Source organism: Semicossyphus pulcher, unplaced genomic scaffold (genome assembly GCF_022749685.1).
Source record: "Semicossyphus pulcher isolate SPU_LCO1_2020_fin unplaced genomic scaffold, fSemPul1.0.p SCAF_2, whole genome shotgun sequence".
NCBI classification, from domain to species: Eukaryota; Metazoa; Chordata; class Actinopteri; order Labriformes; family Labridae; genus Semicossyphus; species Semicossyphus pulcher.
Genome location: NW_027211693.1, coordinates 23,320,090 through 23,343,679, shown reverse-complemented (window position 1 = coordinate 23,343,679; position 23,590 = coordinate 23,320,090). Strand labels below are relative to the sequence as shown.

Sequence of the window (23,590 nt, the reverse complement as noted above, 5' to 3'; positions counted from 1 at the left end):
AAATATGTAGTTTAAAGGCAGACATAATGGAAAATAGATTTTTCTTTTCCTGCCAAGATCTTATTTCACAGTATGCGGTGCATGCTTAATATTCTTTTTAATGAAGAGGAAATAAACAGTGCTCACTGTCTCTCGGGTTCCCACACATACTTGGTCATTCAAGGATGTTCAAGGTCTTGTGTGATTTTTTTTTAAGAGTTTTGCATTTTGGGATTTTGCTCGGGATTAGAGCTGTGCTTAATTTCAACACCACAAACACAGGGAAAAGTGGAGAGCTGAAGTGTACTGATTAGTTTGAGTGACCTATTTTAGTTTTAAAAATAGTGTAAGAGCTTTTCAAAATTAAGCCAACAATTAAAGTCATTTTAAAGGTACACACTTTCATGAGTTTTCAAAGCATGAGCACAGAGACCACAGACAAGATAAGAGTCTCCATTTGGTATGTTGCATGTTTTATTCGTAGCCAAGCACTGGAGAGTATTAACCACTTTGCCAGCATGTTGGCACACCCGGTCTCATCCTCCGTAGTGCAAAGAGAGGATTAAGGGAAGTTGTCCATTAGATCAGCACATAATCAAGATGAACAGTCTAACTTTCACACAGCTTCAATCACACTCACGGGGTCGAGCGCTGAGAGTGAAACAGACGTTCAGAGTCGTTTTATACATTATTATAAAATCAATGCCCTTTGCGATGTACATAAGCCGTTAATATGGACAGCCCAAAGAAATGTGTTTTTACATTCATAAATACCACAGCAACATTAAAAACACTGACAGACTGGGTGCAGTGATTATTAGACAGCATCATGAAAGCAACATACTGTAGGGTTATGCTACCTGCTTTAAGTACCTGCTGATTATCAGGTAAGTTTGGTTTCAGGTAAACACTGGTAGGCTACATTATCTGAACAGGATAAACTAAAATGGTACAGTAAGAAATTAATTATTAACACTGACAAATAACCGACTAAAGCCCTCATTTTTATTTTGAATTACTGTAGAATACCAGCTTTATTTGTCAGTTCACAGTTCATGTAGATTCTCTCATACCCAGTAAGTACCAGTACCCGACACGTGTAAAAAAAAAAACGTACCGTAATCTATTTATTAGAAGCCTATATTAAATCAAAGAAGAGTTCATATGACAGTACCTGACTGGATTTGGTTAACGTTCACAGTGAAGCTCCTGTCACCTTTAGTTTACACGCACAATGAGACAGGATGCTAACTTTTACTTGAAAGGCAAATGATGTGTTCTCAGGCTTAGCGAGTACACTAAACCTCCAACGTAACAGAAATAGGGTGTGGAAACACAGACTACGATTTGAACCATAGCAACTTTGTGCATTCAGAAATTATAATATGTAATTTATGCAACAGGTACGGATGTTTAAATAAATATAAAATAAAATACCGGTCAAGCAGCAATAAAAAAAAACTGATGTGAATAATATTAAAAAATGTTCAACTTAGTTTAAAGTGTTTTTCAGTCATTATTTTCTCAAACCGTTCAGGCCAACAACAATGCCCCCTGGCTGATAACAGTAAAACATTGTATTATTTTTAATGTAATTAATATAAAAGTACCACCCAGCTGAAAACAAGTGAACACTGTTAGGTTGTCAGAATACTTCAGTTTCATTGAATACTGTATAAATGGAGAGGAGAGGTGATGCACAATGCACACATTAGTAGTCTAAACAGCCGCCTCCTTGTGCTCAGGCTATTTCATATTCAGCTGAGAACTAGACTGACCAGGCTGACAGCACAAGGGGCATGTAATATATCAGTAAAGCAGAGGAGACCTTCAGAAATGGCAAAAGTAAAAGGACTGGAATGTTAAGGCCTGCTACACAGTCAACAAGTCTACAAACATGTCGTTATTATGACAATTATTGTTAATTATAATAATTAAAACCTCCTTCTTACATCAGACTTTAATCAGCCCTTGATCAAACGCTGGAGCACTAATGTAAAAATCACACTTAAGAAAATAAATGTGAAATGTGCTATTATAGACAAGAGTAGCAAAAGCAGTATTATTTTAAACTTAGTAAACATTGGCATAAATCATGGGAAATATCATCAGATAATGCCTGAATCGTATACCTGACACCTCCAGCTACACAGCAGTGCAGTGGGAATAGATACAACTAATTAGTAAGAGCAGCACAACGGCTCGTACCAAATGCTTACAGTCAAAGCAGCAAAATAAAGCTCATAATTCCCTTCCTATCACAGACAAACATCTCCCTTTTAACTTCCTCGTACCTCAAACATATTGGTGATTATACTGATGCTGGGAGTTCCCGAGCTTCCAATCTGCCTGGATTGGTAATGCTGTCACTCACAGACACCCTCTGGGTCCAGAAAATACATTAACTCTCCACTTCTGCTCAAAGATCTGATAACAAGAAAATGTGATGTTGTATTCAAAGTCCTTCTAAAACCTGGGAAAATCAGTTCATGGTCAGACTGTTTAGCAGCTACAAGACCAACTGCAGGTTGCTGTGCCAAAATGTTAAGTGTGCTATTCAAGGGAGGATTGTTAAATCCTCTTATCCACTGTGTAAACTAAACTTTAAATTATTCTTATCAAATAAAAGCTCGGAAAACACTATTTGATACAACTCCAGCAAAGGCAGACAAAGCTGAAGCTGGGTACAAATGTTTTTGTGCAACACGATTAAAGCAGACGGAGTACAGAGGATGAGAGTGCCTGTTACAGTGTGCCTGTACCTTGGTAAGAGCAATCATTCAACAATCTAGATACCAGCTGTATCCTTGACATGACCCTCCTCAGAGCAGCTGTATCTTATCCACATTATCTTGAGGTGACACTGTGTTCAAACCTTGTACCTACAGCATGTGTACCATAAACAATATCTGGCCCTGAAAACTGCCGTGTGCAAGTGTAAGCCAGAGAGAGTTTAAGACGAGACGGATTCACCCCTGACTAATCAGCAGCACGATGTACGAGAAGTTTTGCGGTTGCCATGTAGATCGATAGTACTGCTCAGCAGTGCATGGTCGATTTGGTCCTCAGCTGCCAGAACTTCCCTCACAGCTGCCTCGAATGCAGCTGTGACATTAGTGTCATCTTTTGCACTGGTCTCAAAGTAAGGGCAGCAGCCGTTCTCTTCACACCACGCCTTCGCTTCCTCCGCCCCTACCTCCCTCTGCTCCATGTCGACCTTATTGCCCAGCACCACAAAAGGGAACCGCTCAGGGTCTTTAACGTCCGAGTAAAACATGAACTCCTTCTTCCAGCAGCCGAGGTTCTGGAAGCTCTGCAGGTCGTTCACAGCAAATGTGAGCAGGCAGCAGTCTGCGCCTCGGTAGAAGGGCGTGCGCAGGGACTTAAAGCGCTCCTGACCAGCTGTGTCCCAGATCTGAAGAGTGACCAGGCGTCCGTCTACCTCCAGGTCCCGGTTCAGGAACTCTACGCCTATGGTGTGAAAGGACTGGGAGTCGAATCGGTCTGTGACGTAGCGGTTCATAAGAGAGGACTTGCCCACTCCACCGTCCCCCAGCAGGATCACCTTCAGCAGCAGGCTCTTACCGCTCATCATATTTCCTCCCACCCAGCAAGGCCTCCTCACCAGGTGGCAGAACAGGGTAAATTTAACCTAGAAAGAGGAAGGAACACAAACTGATACTCACTGCATAATCATTGCAGGGAAATGCAAATCACCATTGGGCAACAGAAAACTGAATTTACGGACTTCTGACAAAACATCTCACTTAGTGGGGGTTGACTTTGATGACAATTCAGGCTAGATAACTTAATAAAAAGCTTTCAGTTTTAACTAAATTTATATTCAACCTCAAATAAAGCTTTGTGACACTAGATGAAAACAATGAGAGATTTTTAATGTTTAACTAGTTATAGGGACACAATGACGGGGTGAAGGACCGAGATGTCTGCCAAAGGTCTCTGGATGAAGCTCTGGGTTCGCTGACAACAGCCTTTTTGTTTACAACACAACACACTAACACTGACTCATGATATATGCTCTGCTTTCAGGCCATGGCGTAGGGCATGCACGTTATTATAAAAAAATAACACTGACACAACATAAGCTTTTATGTCATTAGTTGGAGGTGAAGTATAGCAGTTGCGCCACAACAACAGGGGCGAGGATCATGAGCTGCCCTGAAAGCGACCACTGCACCTGCGCAGACCACAGACATGCACCAGCTTGTTGTCAACTGTGACTGGAGGCTACAATTCTACTGTAACTGCTTTGTCGGTGGTCTCTGCGAAACTGTTCATGAAGTGAAGTGGAGAAGTAAACAAGGAACCGAAACAGGTAACAGACTTCCAAAAAAAGCTTCAGTATAACGGACAGTTTATGTATATGCTATGTAGCGGCTTAGCAGGGCTCTCAGCCAACAAGCTAGCCGGCTAGTGTGACGGCTTGTTGACATTCCATCCTGGACAGGCTAACCGTTAGCCCCAGTGCATCAGCGACTCTAAACAGTTTTAAAAAGCATTATAAGGTACAAAATAACAAATGTTTCAAATAGGTAATACATCTATAGGTGCATGCATATTAAGTAAATAGAAAGAACATTATTTATAACTCACCCTGTTCCTTATAGTTTATATTGCGTGGTCTGCCCTGCTCCCCTACATCTGACTGAGATTGAGTGTCGTGACGTGCGCGCCCCAACCAAGGGGCTGCACGTGCACACCACCCAACAGACCGAGGTCCTAAAGTCCGTCCAATAAGTGATAACAAAATGTGGAGATTGTACGAATTTACTAAAGGACATTTTGAGTTGATAGTAGTTATTGTTCACTTTGCAGTTAAACATTCAAAAGGCTATTCAAAACATGATGAATTTATAAGATCTGAAGCTGTTAGGGTATTTCTTAAAATTCCCAACAGTAATGTAGATGTAGTGGAAAATACAATTCAATTATTTAATATATAAAAAAGGTTAAACATTTACAGGGGCTCTACAAGTACATTTGCGTTTGATACGTAATATTTCTGTACTAATACTTAAGATATCTTTCCATTTTTAAAGAAGAGGAAAACTTCAGATCCAAATTTATAGCCAGCAAAAATAGTTTGAAAATATTAAAGGTACAAGACTGAAAATACCAAGACATACATTTTAACATTTTAGGACTAAAAGGTAGAACTAACAAACATTTCCTTTTAGTCATTGCACCTGTAAAAACAAAATAACGCGATTTCTTTTTACATAACTCAATCGAACAAATTGCATTAAATATTGCAATAAACGCTTAAAAGCTTTGTTTTTGTATATGCTTTGATTATGTTCTTCGCTGCGCTTTTATAAAATGTTTTGCGACAAAAAAATTAAGCGTAGGATAAGCCAAAGCTGGACTTTGAACAAACGTGTTGCATTGTTTACAGACGTTTAGCAGATATGCATTCCGTGCCTGTAGGTGGCGGTGCACATCTTAGGTTGGTTTGCGAACCAGAGAAGAAGAAGAAAAACAGACACGTAGAAGAAGAATCCAGCTGTTATTATTCACACAGGACCGTTTGCTCTTGACTACACAGCATCTTGCTTATTCAAGTCCTGTAAATCACTTCGTACGGAGCAAGCGGTGTATTTTCTGTTTGAAGAATCAAGAAAAACACACCTTCATGTGTTTGCTGCAGTGTCAATGGTAAGAAACAGAGTAAATGTGTCGATAGTGGTGCATGCTAAGAAACTCACACGTATGACTGAAATGTTTAATTGTGGGGGCAAATAACGAAGTTAGAAATAACGGCATTATATAATTAAATTTATGAGCACCAAAACAGGACTTATCTTTATTTGCAAATCTGGAGAAACACGCCAACATTAGAGTGAAAAGAAGACTAATTGGTTTGTCCTTTTGAATGTTGACCTACTTGTATTTGAGTAATGCATCTTTATAAAATGTTTTGTCTGTCTTTTCAAACTCGCAGATGGCAGGAAGGGGCAGGCTGGTGCCCTGTGTGTGTCTGGGGCTTTTTGGTGTCCTGTGCTGGGTCTGGGTCTCCTTTGCCTCCTTTCCAGACGAGCAGCTTCCCCTGGAGGCCTTGGATGCAGTGGACCGAGCAGCCTTTCAGCCCCAGAGTGCTCTATCAGAGATGGAGTTTGCCTCCATCAGCTCATACACAGGACCTGGCAACACTGACCGCCGCAGCAACAAAGAGCTGCCAATTCTCCTCTGGTGGAGCGGAGGACTGTTCCCACATTTTCCTGGTGACACTGAACGCATCGACTGCGCCACGTCCTCCTGCCTGGTCACAAGCAACCGCAAGGTACCACAGACATTTAACCTTCATGGAGATAAAATGAAGATGCTAACATTTATAATCATTAGGGTCTGAAGTTGTTCTGCCAGTAATCTTGAGTTTGCTCTTGAAAGGTCCAGCTGTACAAACGGACAGCATCCATCATCTTTTATGGAACAGACTTCAGGGCATATGAGGCGCCGCTCCCCCGTCTCCGGCACCAGACCTGGGCACTGTTCCATGAAGAGTCACCCATGAATAACTACTTCCTGTCCCACGGACCAGGAATCAGGCTGTTCAACTACACGGCCACATTTCGCAGGGAGTCAGACTATCCTCTGACGCTGCAGTGGCTGCCCTCTCTGGACTACCTGCTGCAGCCTGTGGCTGTGTCACTTGAGGAGAAGAACCGACTGAGGAGGGAGGGCCTGGCTCCTGTGCTCTACATGCAGTCTCACTGCGATGTGCCATCAGACAGAAACAGATACGTCCAGGAGCTCATGAAGTACATTCAGGTACAGGGAAGAGATGTTCTTTCAGGGCCATTTAAAAGTTGCGTGCTTTGTGAGCTACACGTTTCCAATTATTGTGAATGAATTATAGTCGCCAATCCACAGGCTGTAGCATTGCTGTATACATCTCTTTGATTGAAATAATTTTTTTATATAGAAAAAGGTAACGGAGCATACATTTATTTTTTTATACTTTGACATTTTTTCTCAAATATATACTTTTGAAAATTTTCCAGTTTTTCCCGTCTTCCTGTACCAAAAAAATACTTACATTTTTTGTCGTCTCTGCTAACTTAAACCCAATTTAACCCCAACCACTTTCCTTCCTCTGTGTAGGTGGATTCTTATGGGAAATGCTTAAACAACAAAGCTCTACCTGAACATCTGGAAGACACAGCCACAGCTACGGGAGAAGATCGCAGCTTCATGAACTTTGTCGCCCGTTACAAGTTTCACCTGGCACTGGAGAACGGCCTCTGCCCAGATTACATGACGGAGAAGCTGTGGCGGCCTCTCCATCAGGGCTGCGTACCCGTCTATCGAGGCTCCTCCGTGGTGTCAGACTGGATGCCCAACGACCACTCTGCTGTCATCATCGATAACTTCCCCTCACCGAAAGCTCTTGGTGAATTCATTAAACGTCTTGATGAGAATGATGATGAATATGCTAAATATTTAGAGTTCAAAAACCCCAAAAGCATTACTAACATTCGTTTGCTGGAGGCTTTAGAGACCCGAGAGTGGGGAGTTAACGACATGAGTAAGCCTAACTACCTGAATGGATTTGAATGCTACGTGTGTAACCAGGAGAATGCACGAATGGCAGCAGAACGAGCACATAGGAAAGCACCTACGAAGAACAAACCTCCTGAGCCGAAAATGGCCAACAACTCTCACATGGGGTGCCCCCTGCCCGGCCCGGGGTATGGAGATATCCAAGACGTACCTGCAGATGACGGGTGAGTTTGTCTTAAATTGTTCCCTTTAATTTGAATAACAACGTCCTGAGGGGAGGGAAATCAGTCTATTTTAATGGTCTAATTAAAACATCTTCGGTCTTGAGCCTAATCTGTTTGTATATCTGTCTGCAGATGGTTGCAAATATGGCCGCAGGATTACTGGCAGAGCCTGGACCAAGCAGAGGGGCTGGAGTCCCTGATAAGACATAACGAGTCGGACCCTTCGCTGCTGTGGAAGCACATCCAAAACATTGCAATGAGCAGAGCCAGAGGAAAACACTGACACAGGCAACAAACAGAGGATGGAGCACGTCCAGGATTACGAGGGTGTCCCATATTATGCACCCCCCTCTGTTTAAATGAGGGGACTGAAGCAGAAATGACTTCTGCCCCTGTGCCAAAACCCCTTTTACCCTTACGAGCCATTTAGTTACACTCTAACAGATTTTCATTTTGTACTCATCTGACATGATAGTGTCCTTTACCACGAGTCCACTAATGGGAATATTATGTTTAAGAGCGCTATATGCTAATATTTTCAAGTGGTTTTATTGCGATAACTGAGAGGCCATCATTGTCCGCACTCTGCTTTGCATTGTTAACATTAACTGCATGCAGTGCAGTTGTTCCACAGAGGCACATTCTCATGGGAGGCAGCTTTTCATTGGACTGGGACTGAGCCAAACACTTGTCCTCTGCACCAAGGGAGCGCTGCCTAACTGTGTGTGAAGACCATCAAGACAGTAGCCAGCGAGCTACATTAGCTTCTTTACAGTTACTCTGCGGGTCGCTAATGGTTATTAGCTAAAGTCGCATTTATGTAAACAGCTTTCTTAAGTGACTATGCAAGGAAAATATTATTCCACCAAGGAGAGGGGACAGACAAATGTAAAGATAAGCACACGTCCCTATGGGAAATCTCCACTGTGTTCGTTAAGTAGCGCTCAGGAACTGCTCATGTAATGAATTTCTGTGGCTGACACTTTATAATATTGCCCATCAGTGTTTTTCTGTTACATGCTGATCATGTTCATGTGCAATAACCTTTTTATTATACTTTTTTATAACATGTTGCTGCGTAAGACTCCATGACAGCTATTGTGTTTCTACTGACACTCTGCCTTTGAATCACGTGTATACCAGGATTTTATAAATCTGTTTATTTTCTTAACAAAGAGTCATACAAAGGTAACACACTATTTTGTATCAAGAAGAGCAAAAGAAGTAAACATTTTGTAACATTCATTGTCTTGCATAACTAATGCTGCTAAATCATAATAGTGAACCCCACATTCCAGTATTAGTCCGTTTATATGTAGTACATCATGTTTCACAGACACATCCTTCATAGTGTACGGAGGCAGATACAGCTTTCACCAGCAGGAAGAATAGCTAAACACAAGCTTGAATAATGTGTTTGAGAAGTTAGAAATTTCACCTAATGTAAGAGTCAACATTAAGTAATCATATTGTCCACTACACCAGCGTCTTTGATCACCCTGAGCCTCATGGTTCCTAAGTTCAAACCGAACACAGTCAAAAGTTTGTGACTGACGAGTTCTCACTTTATATGCAAATGAACATGAAGGGAAGAGGACGAGGATAAGAGGCTGCTGAAGAGCTTTGATAATCAGTCAAGGGCATTGGAGTAGCAGCTCTCGCAGTGGACTTTCCCACCGTGTAGGAACATACTGAAGAGAAGGTCTCCCATTGGCTTGCTACAGACACCGCACTGGAAAACAGGAAGAAAGTTGTTAGAAAATGTGATTATGAGAAAATGCAGTGACGGTCCCAGTTTTTATCGTTGAAATACTGTCATGCTAATTAATTATTCATAATACACAAAAACAATCATTAGGAAGCAAATGTAAGTCAATTATTAAATCAATACTTTCACTTTCTTAGAAATACGCTTATTGACTGTTTTTCCCAGATTGATACCACCTTCCTGATGCTTAGCTTAGCATAAAGACAGAAATTGCTATTAGCTACATCTGCCCACCAGCATCCTTAAAGCTAACTAAACAACACGTTTTATCTTCTTTGTTTTATCTGTAAAGAAACAGGACAACAAGACTCAAGAGGCTGACGGCTATAAAAAAAGTCACTCTGTGATACCTGTGGACTAGCTTAGCATAATTTACAGTTCTCACACTGGTGCTCTGCGCAGGCCTCATACAGCCTCTGACTGAAATGAGTCAGTCAGCTCTGTCCCTTTAGGAAACCCCGCCCCTACAAGCCCACTTTCTTCTGATTGGCCAGCGCTCCAAAGCCTGCTGAGGCTACACTTTGTGTTCATACACATATGTATAGATAAGTCAGAACTTATTTTTAAAGGTAACAAAACTATGCTTTTCAAGTCCCTTCTAGGAAGTGAATACATGCAACGATTTATAGCCTCATTGATACCAGTAGTATCTTGATCAGAGCTGAGCAGACAGATGGATAGTTACCTTGAAGCAGGCAGGGTGGCAGTTGATATTGAGGTGCTCGATGGAGATCTTGGCATCATTGCCGACCAGCTCTCCGCAGTAGTTACAGGTGGATGATACACTGGGGGGGGCACAGCGAGTGAGACAAGTTAGTTTGGCCACCGACTCGAGCTGCAGCTCTCGTGCAACTGCAGCTCTGTCTGGTAAAAGAACCTGTGATCCTTTCTGTGCTGTGCAAAGGGAAACCTAATAAGTGTAAATAATCCTTTGATGTCCTCACTTAGCCACCTAATGAGCAGGCTTGGTGGAATTTCTGCCCTGCTGCTTGCACTGGTTTCGTTAGAACTGGAGATAACAAGGCAGGAGGAATGGGCTCAGGCTGAAACAGGTTTAGGGAGTTGTATGTTAGGCTACTAGAAGGAAGTGGACGGGCTGCTGAGTATCTGATGACCATGATAAGTATGTTTGTTCCACTATGGAAACAAGCAAAGTCTTTTAAAAAATACATCTGGAGAAATGCAAAAATTTAGCGTAGAAACTTTTTAAAGCATTAAAGTCCTGAAAATAAGGTGAAGGTGCATTCACAACACACATTTTGAAAGCGGTTGAAATGAAAGCGCAGAAAGAGATTCGACCTTGAGTTTCGGTTTATAAACTGAATGAAGCTGAAGTGTCAGTTAACGTGTGAGAGCTGAGTGAAGTTGAAGTATCTAGAAATTGCTGAAAGGATTTTGAATGTCAAGTTATGAGCTAAAATAAATGGAATTAATGCTGGAAGAATGCTGAAAGAAGTTACTGATACTTCATGTTTTTATACTTAAAGGTATGATGGGAATTGTCGGCTGAACTGTAGGCACTGAAAGTAATTAAACTGTTAATGAGCATTGGAGGTTACAGAATTTGTTTTTTTGTTGATCTGAGGAAAGGATTTGATGTGTTGGTTGAAGTGGAAGCATTGAAAGATGTCAAATGTCAGTTCTAATATCAGTTCAGTGTTTTCAGTGAAAGCAGTTAGTTTTAGACATAAAGGACTGAATGCAGTTGAAGGGTGAAGGGACAAAGGCAGGGCCGTGCACAGACATTTTTGGGGGCAGGGGCTCAAGCAATGAAAATTAGACTAGCTTGATTGCTAGCACGTACAGAATACAGAGGCTAATAATGAGGAAATTACAGCCAAGTCCTACTGACCTACTTAATTGTTTTTCTTTAATGGATAACATAAAAGTGTTGTTTTGGTTGATTTCATAATTAAAACAGTGCCTACCTGAGTGATATCATTCACTGTAACCGAACGAGGTGGGGCGTGATGTGAGCTTTTATGGCATGTCAAAACATGTTGAAAAGTTTGAACTGACTGAGTGATACAAAATCAATTTGGGAGGTGGTGGGGTGAGGAATCGGGAGTACTTCCTAAATCGATAAGGCATATATCTCTACTTCACATTTCCGTCTTTAGATTGGATAGAATTAGGGCACTTTTCAACTCTGGGGGCACAATGGCAGGGGCTCAAGCCCGCTTTGGGTCCTATCTGTGCACGTGCCTGGACAAAGGGCATAGGGTTACAGCTCGAGAACTGTATGTCACTCACCTTGAGTAAGAGGAGGGGCTGCTGTACGAGTAATTTGCAGCTCTTGATGTCAAATAATCTGACTCACTGTGAGGAAATAAACAGTTAGCAGGCCATCATGCGTCAATACCGTTATTTGATTGTGTGAATAATGTATTGGTCTTACCCATCCGGTGTGTCTCTGGCATTATGCAGGGACAGCTCTGTTGCATTGACATACTCCTTCACATAAACAAACCCCCTTAGGCCAAGGCAGACAAAGGAAAGAGTGATTAAATATGCGTTGTCAAATTAGCTGTCGCTTTAATTTAAACGTCTACCGTGTCACATCACTCACTTTTTGCTCTCAGGTTCGGGTGTTTGGACACGCCGGTCTTCTTCTATCACAGTCCTGGAATAGGTGTCATAACTGGAGACAGAGAGCAGCAGCGTTAGTCTCATCTCTCACTCACCAGCGACAGCGGTGTGATGGGTTACAAAGACGGCTCTATATCTGTCAAATGTAACTCAGGAGATAATCATTCTCTGCCATCGCTTGCTAATGGCATGCTGTTTAACAGGCTGTGATTTGACAAAAGGACATCTCTAATACACATCATTAATCTGACATCTGGAGACTGATAATTAGTGGGAGGAAAATGAGGGCAGATTGAAAGACAATGGGAGAGCAGATCTTGTCATTTGATTGCAGTAATAGAGTTGAGGCAGGAGTCTGTCTAAACAGGCGTCATAGAGGAGTGTCAGGTAACTTCAGACTCAGCAGCTGTGTTCTGTTAGGGTTTGGCCTAAATCTCTCATCCTCTATCTTACACTTTTATGTTACAAACCACAGACTGTATTAAAAGATGGACGGCATGACAGCGCTCTAAAAGTGAAGACAAAACATTCCGAGCGCCCCCTGTTGACTGGCTGCAGTATAGGTCATAAAGCCTGCCTCCTCCACGTTAACAGGTGGGACATGAGTCAGACTATAAAAAATCAAGCAGATCTGTTTTGGATTAGCAGAGTACAGGAGGAACGACAAGAGGAGACTTGTAACTAAAACAATCACTACAGCCAGTGAAGTGTACATATCTGTGAATGTTAACATCAGACCAACACAAGAAGCTGTTCTGCTGTTAAATACACCGACGTGCGGGATCCTTCTGGTTTTTCAGTTTAGTCAAGTGTGTGTTTTGGTTAGCGGAAGTGGCTACAGCGCCTCAGGGGGCATCAATTCCGTACAATGAGAGCAGACGGAGATGCGTTGTCCATCTACATATACAGTCATTGTTACAAACATAGAGGCAAAAGAAAAAGTGGTAGGTGCAACTGCAAAAAAGGCAACACTGTCTGTATTTATCAGTGTGTGTTTGATTTTAAATACATTTGATTAAGTTAAATATGTACTCAACTCAAAGAATAACACGTCAATTTAATTTCCAGGCACTACCACGGCCTTGCTAAAAAAATGCACACACTCATAGAGGACAAATATCTCGGGTTAAATGGAGTTTTTCTTTACAAAGGTAAGAAAATCAACAGACCAAATAGTCGAAAATAACACTCTGGAGAAGGTATTCTTGCATTATGCTGTGTGTGACGTTAACAAGATCATAAACTTACCGATCCATAGCAGGCTCCGGCTCGCTGTACTTCTCCCTGGAAGGCAAGGCGAGCAGTATTAGACTTTTTACTGTAGGCTGTAGCGGTCAATAAGCTGGATGCTAGCCAGTGAACAAGATTTTTGCAGCTTTTATAAGCGTATGAAGCTGATCTTTCTGACTCAAATCACCAGAGGGGTCGGGATTTATTGACCAGGTGTGCTCTAGTTTCTATTGTACGACAACATTCAGCAATCTGAGCCCTCCTCCCATGTATTGGAATTGTGAACATTAACCTACATTTCCCTCCCGCTCGTTTTATGAAATTCAAATGTTTTCCCAACCTGATAGTGGTGATGGTTGTGACTGTCTGTGTCTGTGTATCCTCGGGGCTGCAAAACAGAGGACATCCCTGCATTATAATGAGTCTGGCAGAGCAGGCGAAGGAGTGACAGTATTAAAGTAAATATACAAGTTTAGAGGAAGTTGATTATGCTCAGTCTGAGCTGCGAGGATCGCAGATTTAGCTTGCTTTCAATTAAATGGTTGACAGGCAGTGAATATAAAGGTGCTATAATCACATGCTTCGAAAATAAGGAAAAATAAAGTGGTTTAATGTGCATTTAATGAGCCCAGCCACAGTGGAGATACCTTTCCTCCTCCTCCTCCTCCTCCTCCTCCTCCTCCTCCTCTTCCTCCTCGTCATCCTCTGTGGTGATATTATAGACAGTGGGTGACGTCCATCTGTCCCATGGGGAGTCATTCTCCTTGGACCTTGAGACAAACAAAACATGACATTGTGGCAAGAGAGGAAAACAAGTTCTCTGTATATTGTTAAAAAAAGAAGCTGGGAGGGGATCTGCTTACCCCAGTTGTGGGTAAAAGTTGTAACAAATATATATCTGACCTATTTCTGTGAGCACCAGTGCACAATGTTTTTCTGGCTCACTGAGTATATGCAGCAAAAGCCTCGTTTCTCCAGCGTAGTGAAAGGGAAGGAGGTTATGGGGATAAAAGGAGCAGAAACGCACACGGAGCTTTTAATAAAAGGATGACTTACTTTCTCTCGAACGTGACTATTGTGTTTTGATCTTCAGCTTGGCCTCCCGGTTTAGCTTCTCGGCTGAGAGGGGACATACATTGAAAGGCTTTTAGCACACGTGGATGGGTGCATGTATAGATGAAGGTGGTGGACTGCATTGCGTTGGAAGTGTAAGAGTGGATCTAAGTGTGTCCTCACCTGTCTTCTGTGTAAGTCTGCCGGGTCGTGCTGCTGTCCCATGTGCGTGCCCATGAGCGGCGGGTGCTGAGGCTGGAGGGACGATGGAGAAGTTATGACAGGTTGAGCATCAGACGACGGTAACGTGTTCTCCCCTCCATCTCTCGATTATATATTCATATTTCAACATAATTATCCACTTTAGACTCGGTTTAATACCTTGTAGCGTCAGTGTCGATCGGGATAACGTCATCTGAAAGGGCTTCCAGTGCATCTCTGCTCATACTGTCGAACAAAGACAGGAAAAAAATAAGGTTAGGATTTAAGAAAAAAGGGTTGCCTGGGGGTCTGACCATGAACTGTAATGTGGCTCTCTCTCACTCTCTCTCCCCTTTTTTCCTGTCATCACTCTAATAAGGGCTTAACCGCCCAAAACATACTTGGGAGCACACAGGGGACATGCCACTTTCACACCACATATAAAGACAATTCTACTCAGATTGCTGCGTAATAGGAATTCTGTTAATAGGTTAACAAATCAGTGATTTAATCAAGCACAAATACCAAAGAGGTCTTGGTTTCAGCTTCTCAAACATAAAACATTTCTGCTTTTTCTCGTTTTATTTTATCATGATTTTAATATATTTTGTTTTGGACTGGTGGCCAGTAAAACTAGCACTTGAAATAGCTGTTCTTAGACATATTATAGGCTAAACAATAGATAAATCAACCCAAGAAGAATGGATTATTCATTGACAATTAAAATAATTGCTAGTTGCAGTCCTAGTTTTCTTAATTATTAAAGCTCCTGTGAGGAACTTTTGGTTTGTGTTGATTTTGGCGCCCCCTGTGGACAAAGCCGTGCCTCTTATCTCTTTGCTGATTTTGTCCTGTACATGCTTAAGAGGTGGTTTTTAACTAAACATCTCATCCTGCTTTCTTCAGCAGTCATATGTATCACTCACTTTAAATGTTTGCCCTGCAAAATGTAAACAAAGGCAGCGTGCAGTTAATCACTTCGTCTGACACCAACCCCCCGCCAGCAGTTTCAGGCATTAAAAATAACTATATAGAAATAATTAATCTGGTGGTCTGTTTGCTTTTGTGGCTCATACAGAGTAATCAGAATTAATTTCAGTCTGTGCTGTAGCCAGCAAAAAACTCCTCCCAGGAGCTTTAACAACTTACGGTGTTTCTGGACTTGGATCTTTGTTCTCATTGGACGTGTTTGAAGCACTGCAACAAATATGAAATCAGCATCAGTGTAACAATAACATGTTGGCACAGCGCTCAGTGTGTCTCACTAATCAGCTGCTGATTATGCTAATCATGACAAAGTGAAGCAGTTGTAGTAACAATGATATCATACAGTAACATGAGAGTAATTGTGCTACAAACAGAGGTTACAGTATAGAGAAGGGGGAGTTTGAATTATCATTCCAGTACCTGTTGATGGGAATATCTGCGAGGGGCTTGAGCAGGTCAGAGGAGCTGCAATGGAGGAAAGAGGCTCATAATCAGAATCTGCTGCATTATGCATGCCGAGATGCTATCTGGCAGGCTGGAAAACAGTCACAGCTCCAAACCAATATGATTACCTGTTAGGGGATGTGGTCCCTATCGGATATGGATCAAACGGATCAGCCGAGCTGAAAAACAATTTCACACTGATTTCACTCTCAATTGTCAGCATGGCCCATCTTGTGTCAGAGGAATTCTGATCACATTGACTCATAATGGAAAGATTTAATGCAGTTTGAATGGTAAACAGAAACACAGAGGGACCCGGGGCCAAACTCAATCAAAGTCAGAATGTGGATGTCTTTGACAAATGGAAAGACGACTCTGCTGCTCATGTCATTGTTCCCTAAAATGAACCTTGATTCCAGTTTATACTTAATAATACAACTGAATTTAATCTAAAGTTAATGTATATGATCAAATTTGCAACAAAATCTTAGAGGAAATAAGAATCCATCTTACAATTCAATACAAAATTCTTTTAAGCATGTCATTTTTTTCACTCAGTATCAGTGAGTATCACCTCTTCTTTAGTTACAGTTGCATGGATTTTAAATGCACTTACGCACAGACATCTCTAAGCACGGGCCTGTATGTGATGTTGCAGAAGATAAACTACCTTGATTTAGTGACTGTGGTTGTTTTCACTTGTGAGCTCCAGGGATCTGCACTGTCCTCTTCGCTGCACAGAGGCAGAGAAGAGAAGTAGGGAGGGTGGTGCGGATGAATGGCATGATGGGAAGAAAAAAAGAGGGCAAATAAAGGTTAGTGTGGCTCTTCTCATAAACTATTTAAAACAGCAGTCCATTAGAAAAGCTTGAAACACACTGAACTATTTAACGGGCATGAAAACCATCTGAGTACAGAACAGACTGCTTCTGTGTGTGTGTGTGTGTGTGTGTGTGTGTGTGTGTGTGTGTGTTCTGATACCTTTTGTCAGTAATGATCACAGTTTTGGTGGTTACAGTGACTGTCTCTGTGGAGCTGGCGGGCAGAGAGACACAGCACAGTTGCAGGCAGAGTTAGTATAAATCATTACAAGGCATATCTGAATAGAAGGCATTTCTAAGCAGGAACAGCTCTGCGTAGATAGATAATTGTTTAAGAGCAGCCTGTCATCTCCCTCTACCTTTGTGTTTCTTTGGCTGTCTCATCTGTCGGTTTCTCCTCCTCTGGCTGCGTGCTGAGGCTGGCGGAGACAAAAACAAAGCCGCAATACTAATCAGTACAGAACATTCTCTTCTATTTCCAGTCGCGTCGCAGATAAGACGAGGCTTTCTGTTTCAAAGTGTTACTCGGTCAATTCAGGAAAGGGCGACTCTGTTTCTATCTGTAAAGACGCAGGGGTTAAAATAGAATCCTGGAAGTGGGGGAGTCCTGATTTATGGATCAAACTTGAGGCGGGATGGGATTTATTAAAGATCCTACATTGCGGGGATGCTTGGCCCCTTCATGTGAGGATGATACAAAAAGAGGAAGGGACTGTAGGCGTGTCTCTGTCTCACCTGCGTTCCTCTTTGTTGCGCACTTTGACTTCATTGTCCAGGAGATCCAAGGTGCCACTGGTCTCTGCTGGGTTTGACTCACTGCAAACATCAAGCACAAAAAGTCAAACGCAGGAAGGGTTGTGTGCCAGCTCCCTTGAAAATGTTTGTCCAACCCTGGCAAGGTGAGTTAAGGCAAAGCCTCTGCCTGCTACTGACAAGGGAGTTATTGATTTTCCACTGATGAAAGGATAACTCTTTGCCTAACTCTGTATTTGCAGGCTTGGGTGGGAAAGAGCTCCTCTTATACCTGTCTAGTCCGGTAAGCAGAAACTGACTCCAGCTTCCCGGGCTGAGGGGAACAGGCTCTGCTGACTCCTCGGGACTGCGGAGGAGGAAGGACGAGAGGAAGAGGAAGGGGGGAGAATGTGTTAAACAAAAAGGGATTTAGGATTCAGGGGAGCTTTCAGAACAAGAACAGGGCAACTGAGGTAGAGGGGAGGAGGAGATTATTAGAAGTGCAACAGTGCCACCTTGTGGGTAAAATTCATAGCGTATCTAATGAGAGAAGAAGGGTAAGAGTGTGTTTATAACTAACCCGTCAGTGAGAGCCAGAAGGTCGTCAGTCATTGGTATACAGTCGCTCGTCTCCGGAGTTGGCTCCTCTTCATCCCTGCAGACAGCAAGAGAAGAAAAATATCAGACCACCTTTACCTCTTTACATACTCTCTCTCTACATCTCATTTTCAGGTACCACATCTCATCAAGTCTAATTCTGGACACCCTCTAGTGTGAGGAAGTTTCAGGCACCTGAAGTTGAGATGTGGGTATAATTAGGTGGTTACTTTGAAGCGAACACAGTGGCAGTCAGCCACTATCTGTTCTCCTGCCAACCCTGCTCTGACATGAGTGAGGAAGTTGTTGGTTTCATACCCGTCCTCTGCGGTGTGACTGTCCGCTGAGCCTCCTTCTTTCTCTGCCAGCTCTGGCTCGTCATCCTTCAAGCTGGAGAGGAAATCAACTTTAATTATCTGATGGCCTGTTGTTGAGGCTGCAGGCAATAACATGGTAATATTTCATTTCATTCCTATAAATTTACTTAAGCTGCATTTATCTTTTTCTGCTTTCCAATACCTGGTTGAACTTGGGCTGAAAGAAATGAGGGTGTCGGACAAGGCGCTGAGAGTGTCAACACCGGAGCTGTGAAAATAGATGGAGAGCAAACACATGACATTCCAGAGCAGCTTTCAATCATGCATGTGAAAGAATGAGAGCAAACAAACCACAGACATACAGAAAGAAAAAAACATTTCAAAGCACATTTAAAGCTTGACTTAAGGTTTATGATATCTAATCTTTTATAACAAATATTTAATGTGATGTTACTTTGAGGCCCATTATCACACTGATATTTACATGATTCACAAGGTTTTCATTTAAATAAATGTCTGTTAAGTCACTATCTATCACCAAATGAGGTAACACAATGGTGATTGAGGCTATGGCCCACTGATGAAAGCCTGATGAAAGCCTGAAAGGTGTCTGTGTTGACTTAAGTGAAAAAAATCACAAGCAGCGCCCAGTTAGTGACGCGTTTTCCGTCACCCAGCAGAGGTTGGTCTGCCAGAGAGGGTAGGCGGAGCTAAGCGGCTGCTTTTTTCAAGTGTTGCGAGTAAACAGTAATCTACTATGGCTGAACAAACAAAGAAAAGATCGATGACTACAGATACAACTTCAACAATAAGTGAACATCCAAAGAAACAAATTGGACGCTCAGATGAAGGCAAACAGTCAGCGAGGAAAATCAAGAGTTACAACTGGAGACAACCGTGGACGTCACACATGCTACACTGTTTGGATATCTGGGAAGTGTGCTCCCGCAACTACCCTTAATTGCCATACAGTATTTACCACCTTATGGCGATTAAGGTAATTACGGGAGCACACTTCTCTTCGACATCACCACTTTAAGGTGACCTTGTATCCTAGTAACTAAAGTTGTTAGATGTAAACTTTGAGGGGGGAAAAATAACACCCTTTTATTCTGAAATTGTGTAAGTATAAGGAGATCATTATCGTAATACTCAAGGAACGAACAGGCGTCTAAAATCAGTACAATATTACTTTCCACAACTGACAGTTTGCTACAATATGTATATAATCTGAGTTTGTAGAAATCTTACCGTGGCTTTGGAGATGGTTCTGGTTTAGGCTCTGGTTCTGGTTCTGTCTTCGCTGCGATCTCTTTTACAGCAGAGACCGGACGGGGTGAAAGTGGGACACGTGACACAGGGGTAGGTGTCACTGGAGGAGGTGATTTTGGGACTGCTGGAGCCGGGGTAGGAGACACTGGAGTGGGTGTAAGTGGGACTGCTGGAGGCAGGGCAGGGGATGCTGGAGTGGGTGAAAGAGGGACTGCAGGAGTGGGTGTAAGTGGGACTGCAGAAGGCAGGGTAGGGGACACTGGAGTTGGTGAAAGCAGGACAGCTGTAGGCGGGGCAGGGGATGCTGGAGTGGGTGAAAGTGGGACTGCAGGGAGGGATACAGGAGTGGGTGACAGTGGGACTGCAGGAGGGGATGCAGGAGTGGGTGACAGTGGGACTGCAGGGGGGGATGCAGGAGTGGGTAAAAGTGGGACTGCAGGGAGGGATACAGGAGTGGGTGACAGTGGGACTGCAGGGGGGGATGCAGGAGTGGGTAAAAGTGGGACTGCAGGGGGGGATGCAGGAGTGGGTAAAAGTGGGACTGCAGGGGGGGATGCAGGAGTGGGTGACAGTGGGGTTGGCAACACCGGGGCGAGGTCAACCAGAGGTTTGTCAACTTTCCCAGAAATGTTTGAATCCTCAGGTTTGGGGTCTGTACGGACTGCTTCAACAACCTGAGGGATGAGTTCAGGGAGAGGGGTGGCCACCTTGGTGCACCCTGGTTTCATGCCTTCAAATGGGTCTTTTTCTGGGACAGACACTGGAGCGGGGTCTTCTTTGGCGGGCACTGGGGCAGGTTTCTCCTTTGGTGCCACCGGCTTCTTAACAGTGACATCAACAGGCTTCTTAACGCTGGTGTCCACTCTGTAGATCACACATTTAATGAATTCACTTTAAGGATGAGGAGTCGCTTGTTGCAAAGAAAAAAGAGACACGGTGCAGGACTTACGGTGTCCGCGGTTTGGGCAGAGGTTTGGAGGCAGCAGATGTGATGGGGGCAGCAGGGGAGGGGGGCGGAGAGCTGGCAGGCGCTGGAGTCGCAGGACTCTCTTCATCATCTGTAATCTCCACCCTGCATATTTGTCGCAAGGCAAGGAGTAACATTTGATCACACACGTGGACTGCCAGGCTTTTCTTTTGGCTTTAGGTTCAGAAATATCAGAGGGAGCATTTACCTTTTAGCCACGAAGGCCAGAGTGCTGTTGACTGGTTCGGGGTCTTCTGCTTTAGACCTGCAGGGTTTTTTTAAATCACAGCTTTAATAAAAACACTCACCATTTAATATCCAACAGACTTCTCAATGTTTTGTAAGTTTTCAAATATATCTTTTATGACTTAAAAATGTCAGAAAGAGTGTTCGGATTAGCATTAGTAGAGTGACATACTCATATTTCTTAGCAGCAGAAAGCACATAAGACCGCTGCCTGCCCGCAGACTTCTTCAGAACATTGCTGGCTGCCTCCGTCCTGCGAAAATGAATCATTATGATGTTAATGTAATCTCTTCTCCGGGCATGTGAGTTCAAATTGAATGGCGTTCTTCTCCTGAAAGGAGCCTCACCGTTTCTCCTGCTCCTCAGTGCTTAGCTGGCTCTCCTGGTTCTCCACAGCAGGCCTCAAAGTGTAGGGGGCTCTGGGGAACAGCAGAGCGAACAGACACTGTATATAAAAACACATTCAGCTGCCAGGAGTTTCATACAAATCTGATCTGTGTGCGCTCACATTTTCTTGTAGCTCTCTGAAGGTTTTTTAGTGAATTGCGTTGTTCCACTGCAAAAAAAACCCCAGAAAACATGAACGTTGTAACAGGAGAAGTAAAGTTTTTAAAGTTATTGAGTAAGAGAAGCTCTTACGCTGTGCCGTTAGTTGCAGGTGGCTTTGCTGGTGGATCTGGCTTGTCTAGTGGCTTGAAAATGCCTCTGAAAAACAAACAAGAAGCTTGAGTAAATAAACATTACCTTCCATCACTATTATCTAAAGTTCAATCACAAGAATGCTCTATGTGTTTTAATTTTTCAGCACTCAAATAACTCGACTTCTACATTCTTATTAGCTATCTGTGTCCACATTGGGTTATAAAATGCAACTAACCTGATCATGAATCCTGATGTTGGTGCTCTAGGGGTCAGAACAGAGACTCATTATCAGCACAGTCATGTTGAGAGAGAGATTTGTAACGCTGGATAACTTTTACATTAGATGTTTACCTTTCAGTCTCAGGCTTGGTTGGGGGCGGCGTTGGTTTTGTTGGTGATGAAACTGGACTGGTCTCAATAGGAGCTCCGTTTACACGGCCCGCTCTAACCTCTGCCATCCTGCATGGATACAAAGAACTTAGTTTTATCCATTCAAGTGACAGCGTGATGGTTAAGGGTGGATGTATGTGAAAGCATGTGATTTACCATGGTTTCACCTCCTCATTTTCAGCCTCGGGTTGACTGCGGCGCTGCAACCAGCTGCCATCATCCTTCAGCTTGTGACGCACCTTGGTGGTACGAAACACAGCTGCTTTGTCCCCTTATGAGAAACAAACACAAGCACACAACATCTGAAGTATAACACACACTGTGGGCTGCCTTTTAATGACATCTTTAATCACAGTCTGCTTGATTGCACCCATGATATTCAGTCCCCTTTGGGCCGACACACACCGCTTGTTTTTTTCCATTAAAATGAGGACAGTGTCAGAAGATCAGAATTTACAGAGTCATCAGTCTGCGCGGAGACACGCCCTCGGATGCCCTCTGCTTTCATCGGAGGAAACACGTCATCGCACATTCAGATCAGATCAGTCAAAGACTTACCTTTAGACATGCTTGTTCAGGAGGTTTCTGTCTCTTCTTTGCTCAGTTTTCTTGACCGCCTGGCTAAAAGAGAAACAAGAAAACACAGAGTTAAAAGAAGAAGTTCAGTTTACAGCAATTTGTTACCACAGACTCCACGTGATTCTCCCTCCCAACAAGGAACATGTGCTGTGTAAAGCATTCCTCAGTCTCATCCTTCAGACATGCAGCTCATCCTGTCCTACCACTTTCCAAAATACACTGCTGTTGCCTAAATATGAATGGACACCCAGATACTCGAATACGATCTTTTTTTGTTTGGATAGAAAATATAATTACACAGAATGATTCATGTGACGGCTGAATATTAATTCCTTTCACACATACCCGCTCAGTAATTTATTGTGAAAACCTAACCGCTCAGAGGCGAGCCCACTTCCCTGAAGGAACTACAGACGAAGAAGAAATGACTAATGAAACATCGACGAGTGTTCCCTTATCTGAAAGTAGGCGCAGACTACGGCTTATGCAAAGTTGTGGAGTACTGCCAAACTCAGAATGCAAATATAACTTATAAAACTCCCGGGGCTGTGAATCCACTTTGTCTAAAGCACTCAATTTCTCTTGAGGAATTTGTCCTCCATTTAAGTGACATAGCAAATACACTGAGCGCTCAGAAAGTATATTTATTCAAGGTTTACCATCCGTCCACACGAGATAAATGATTGATGAAGAGCAGTAACAGTTAAGGTAAGCGTGGAGCAGGACAGGCAAGTCTCATGTTAGAGAAACACACAGAAAAATGAGAGGGCAATGACTGACTATCACACGTTAACACTGTAAACTATTTACAGAGCATTAATGATTACTTTTACTTCCCCTGTTCTTATAAGTAAAGCCCCTGATACGAAATCTAACCAGATAACTTGATCATCATGTTGTAAATAACACAGAGTACGTACCTGCTTTTAATTTTCACCCAGCAGAGCAATGTCCAACCTCTTGTGTCCCTTCTTGTGCGGCCGGTGTGAGCGGAGGGAAAGTCCTTCTCTACCTGACAGGTGTCTGCGCTA

General features: G+C 42.9%; 3 protein-coding genes across 4 annotated transcripts; 1 reads left to right on the top strand and 2 right to left on the bottom strand.

Moving 5' to 3' along the window:
* Positions 1-449: 449 nt before the first annotated feature.
* rab9b (RAB9B, member RAS oncogene family) lies at positions 450-4,649 on the bottom strand. Its single transcript, XM_069669809.1, has 2 exons — positions 4,594-4,649; positions 450-3,631 (listed from the first exon to the last, which is right to left on the bottom strand). Exon 2 carries the CDS (start codon positions 3,572-3,574, stop codon positions 2,963-2,965), a length of 612 nt encoding a protein of 203 aa, XP_069525910.1. The 5' UTR covers positions 3,575-3,631; positions 4,594-4,649; the 3' UTR covers positions 450-2,962.
* Positions 4,650-5,576: 927 nt separating this feature from the next.
* fut11 (fucosyltransferase 11 (alpha (1,3) fucosyltransferase)) lies at positions 5,577-9,009 on the top strand. The gene is made up of 5 exons (XM_069669763.1): positions 5,577-5,655; positions 5,942-6,280; positions 6,388-6,768; positions 7,102-7,724; positions 7,857-9,009. Exons 1-5 carry the CDS (start codon positions 5,653-5,655, stop codon positions 8,005-8,007), a joined length of 1,497 nt encoding a protein of 498 aa, XP_069525864.1. The 5' UTR covers positions 5,577-5,652; the 3' UTR covers positions 8,008-9,009.
* Positions 8,889-23,590, bottom strand: znf185 (zinc finger protein 185 with LIM domain). 2 transcript variants are annotated; one of them, XM_069669761.1, is made up of 34 exons: positions 23,480-23,590; positions 22,539-22,601; positions 22,137-22,251; positions 21,942-22,049; positions 21,826-21,852; positions 21,588-21,653; positions 21,457-21,504; positions 21,296-21,367; positions 21,121-21,201; positions 20,911-20,967; positions 20,685-20,807; positions 19,715-20,599; positions 18,666-18,731; positions 18,465-18,536; positions 18,130-18,204; positions 17,842-17,916; positions 17,553-17,633; positions 17,177-17,236; positions 16,978-17,031; positions 16,667-16,729; positions 16,125-16,175; positions 15,973-16,017; positions 15,715-15,762; positions 14,746-14,811; positions 14,548-14,619; positions 14,368-14,430; positions 13,959-14,081; positions 13,652-13,699; positions 13,330-13,365; positions 12,062-12,133; positions 11,891-11,965; positions 11,746-11,811; positions 10,178-10,277; positions 8,889-9,456 (listed from the first exon to the last, which is right to left on the bottom strand). In XM_069669761.1, the coding sequence occupies exons 2-34, from the start codon at positions 22,546-22,548 to the stop codon at positions 9,355-9,357; spliced, it is 3,105 nt and encodes a 1,034-aa protein (XP_069525862.1). In that variant the 5' UTR covers positions 22,549-22,601; positions 23,480-23,590; the 3' UTR covers positions 8,889-9,354. The 2 variants fall into 2 exon arrangements, with proteins under 2 accessions (XP_069525862.1, XP_069525863.1); XM_069669762.1 differs by having other exon boundaries at positions 22,539-22,597.

Excerpts from the sequence above, each read along its gene's own strand:
- rab9b (XM_069669809.1), bottom strand. The coding sequence starts at position 3,574 with ATGATGAGCGGTAAGAGCCTGCTGCTGAAGGTGATCCTGCTGGGGGAC.
- fut11 (XM_069669763.1), top strand. Across the intron at positions 6,769-7,101 it reads AGCTCATGAAGTACATTCAG|GTGGATTCTTATGGGAAATG; the intron begins GTACAGGGAAGA and ends TCCTCTGTGTAG. Across the intron at positions 7,725-7,856 it reads GACGTACCTGCAGATGACGG|ATGGTTGCAAATATGGCCGC; the intron begins GTGAGTTTGTCT and ends ATCTGTCTGCAG.
- znf185 (XM_069669761.1), bottom strand. Across the intron at positions 18,205-18,464 it reads AGTCACACCGCAGAGGACGG|GGATGAAGAGGAGCCAACTC; the intron begins GTATGAAACCAA and ends TGCTGTCTGCAG. Across the intron at positions 15,763-15,972 it reads GCAGATATTCCCATCAACAG|TGCTTCAAACACGTCCAATG; the intron begins GTACTGGAATGA and ends TATTTGTTGCAG.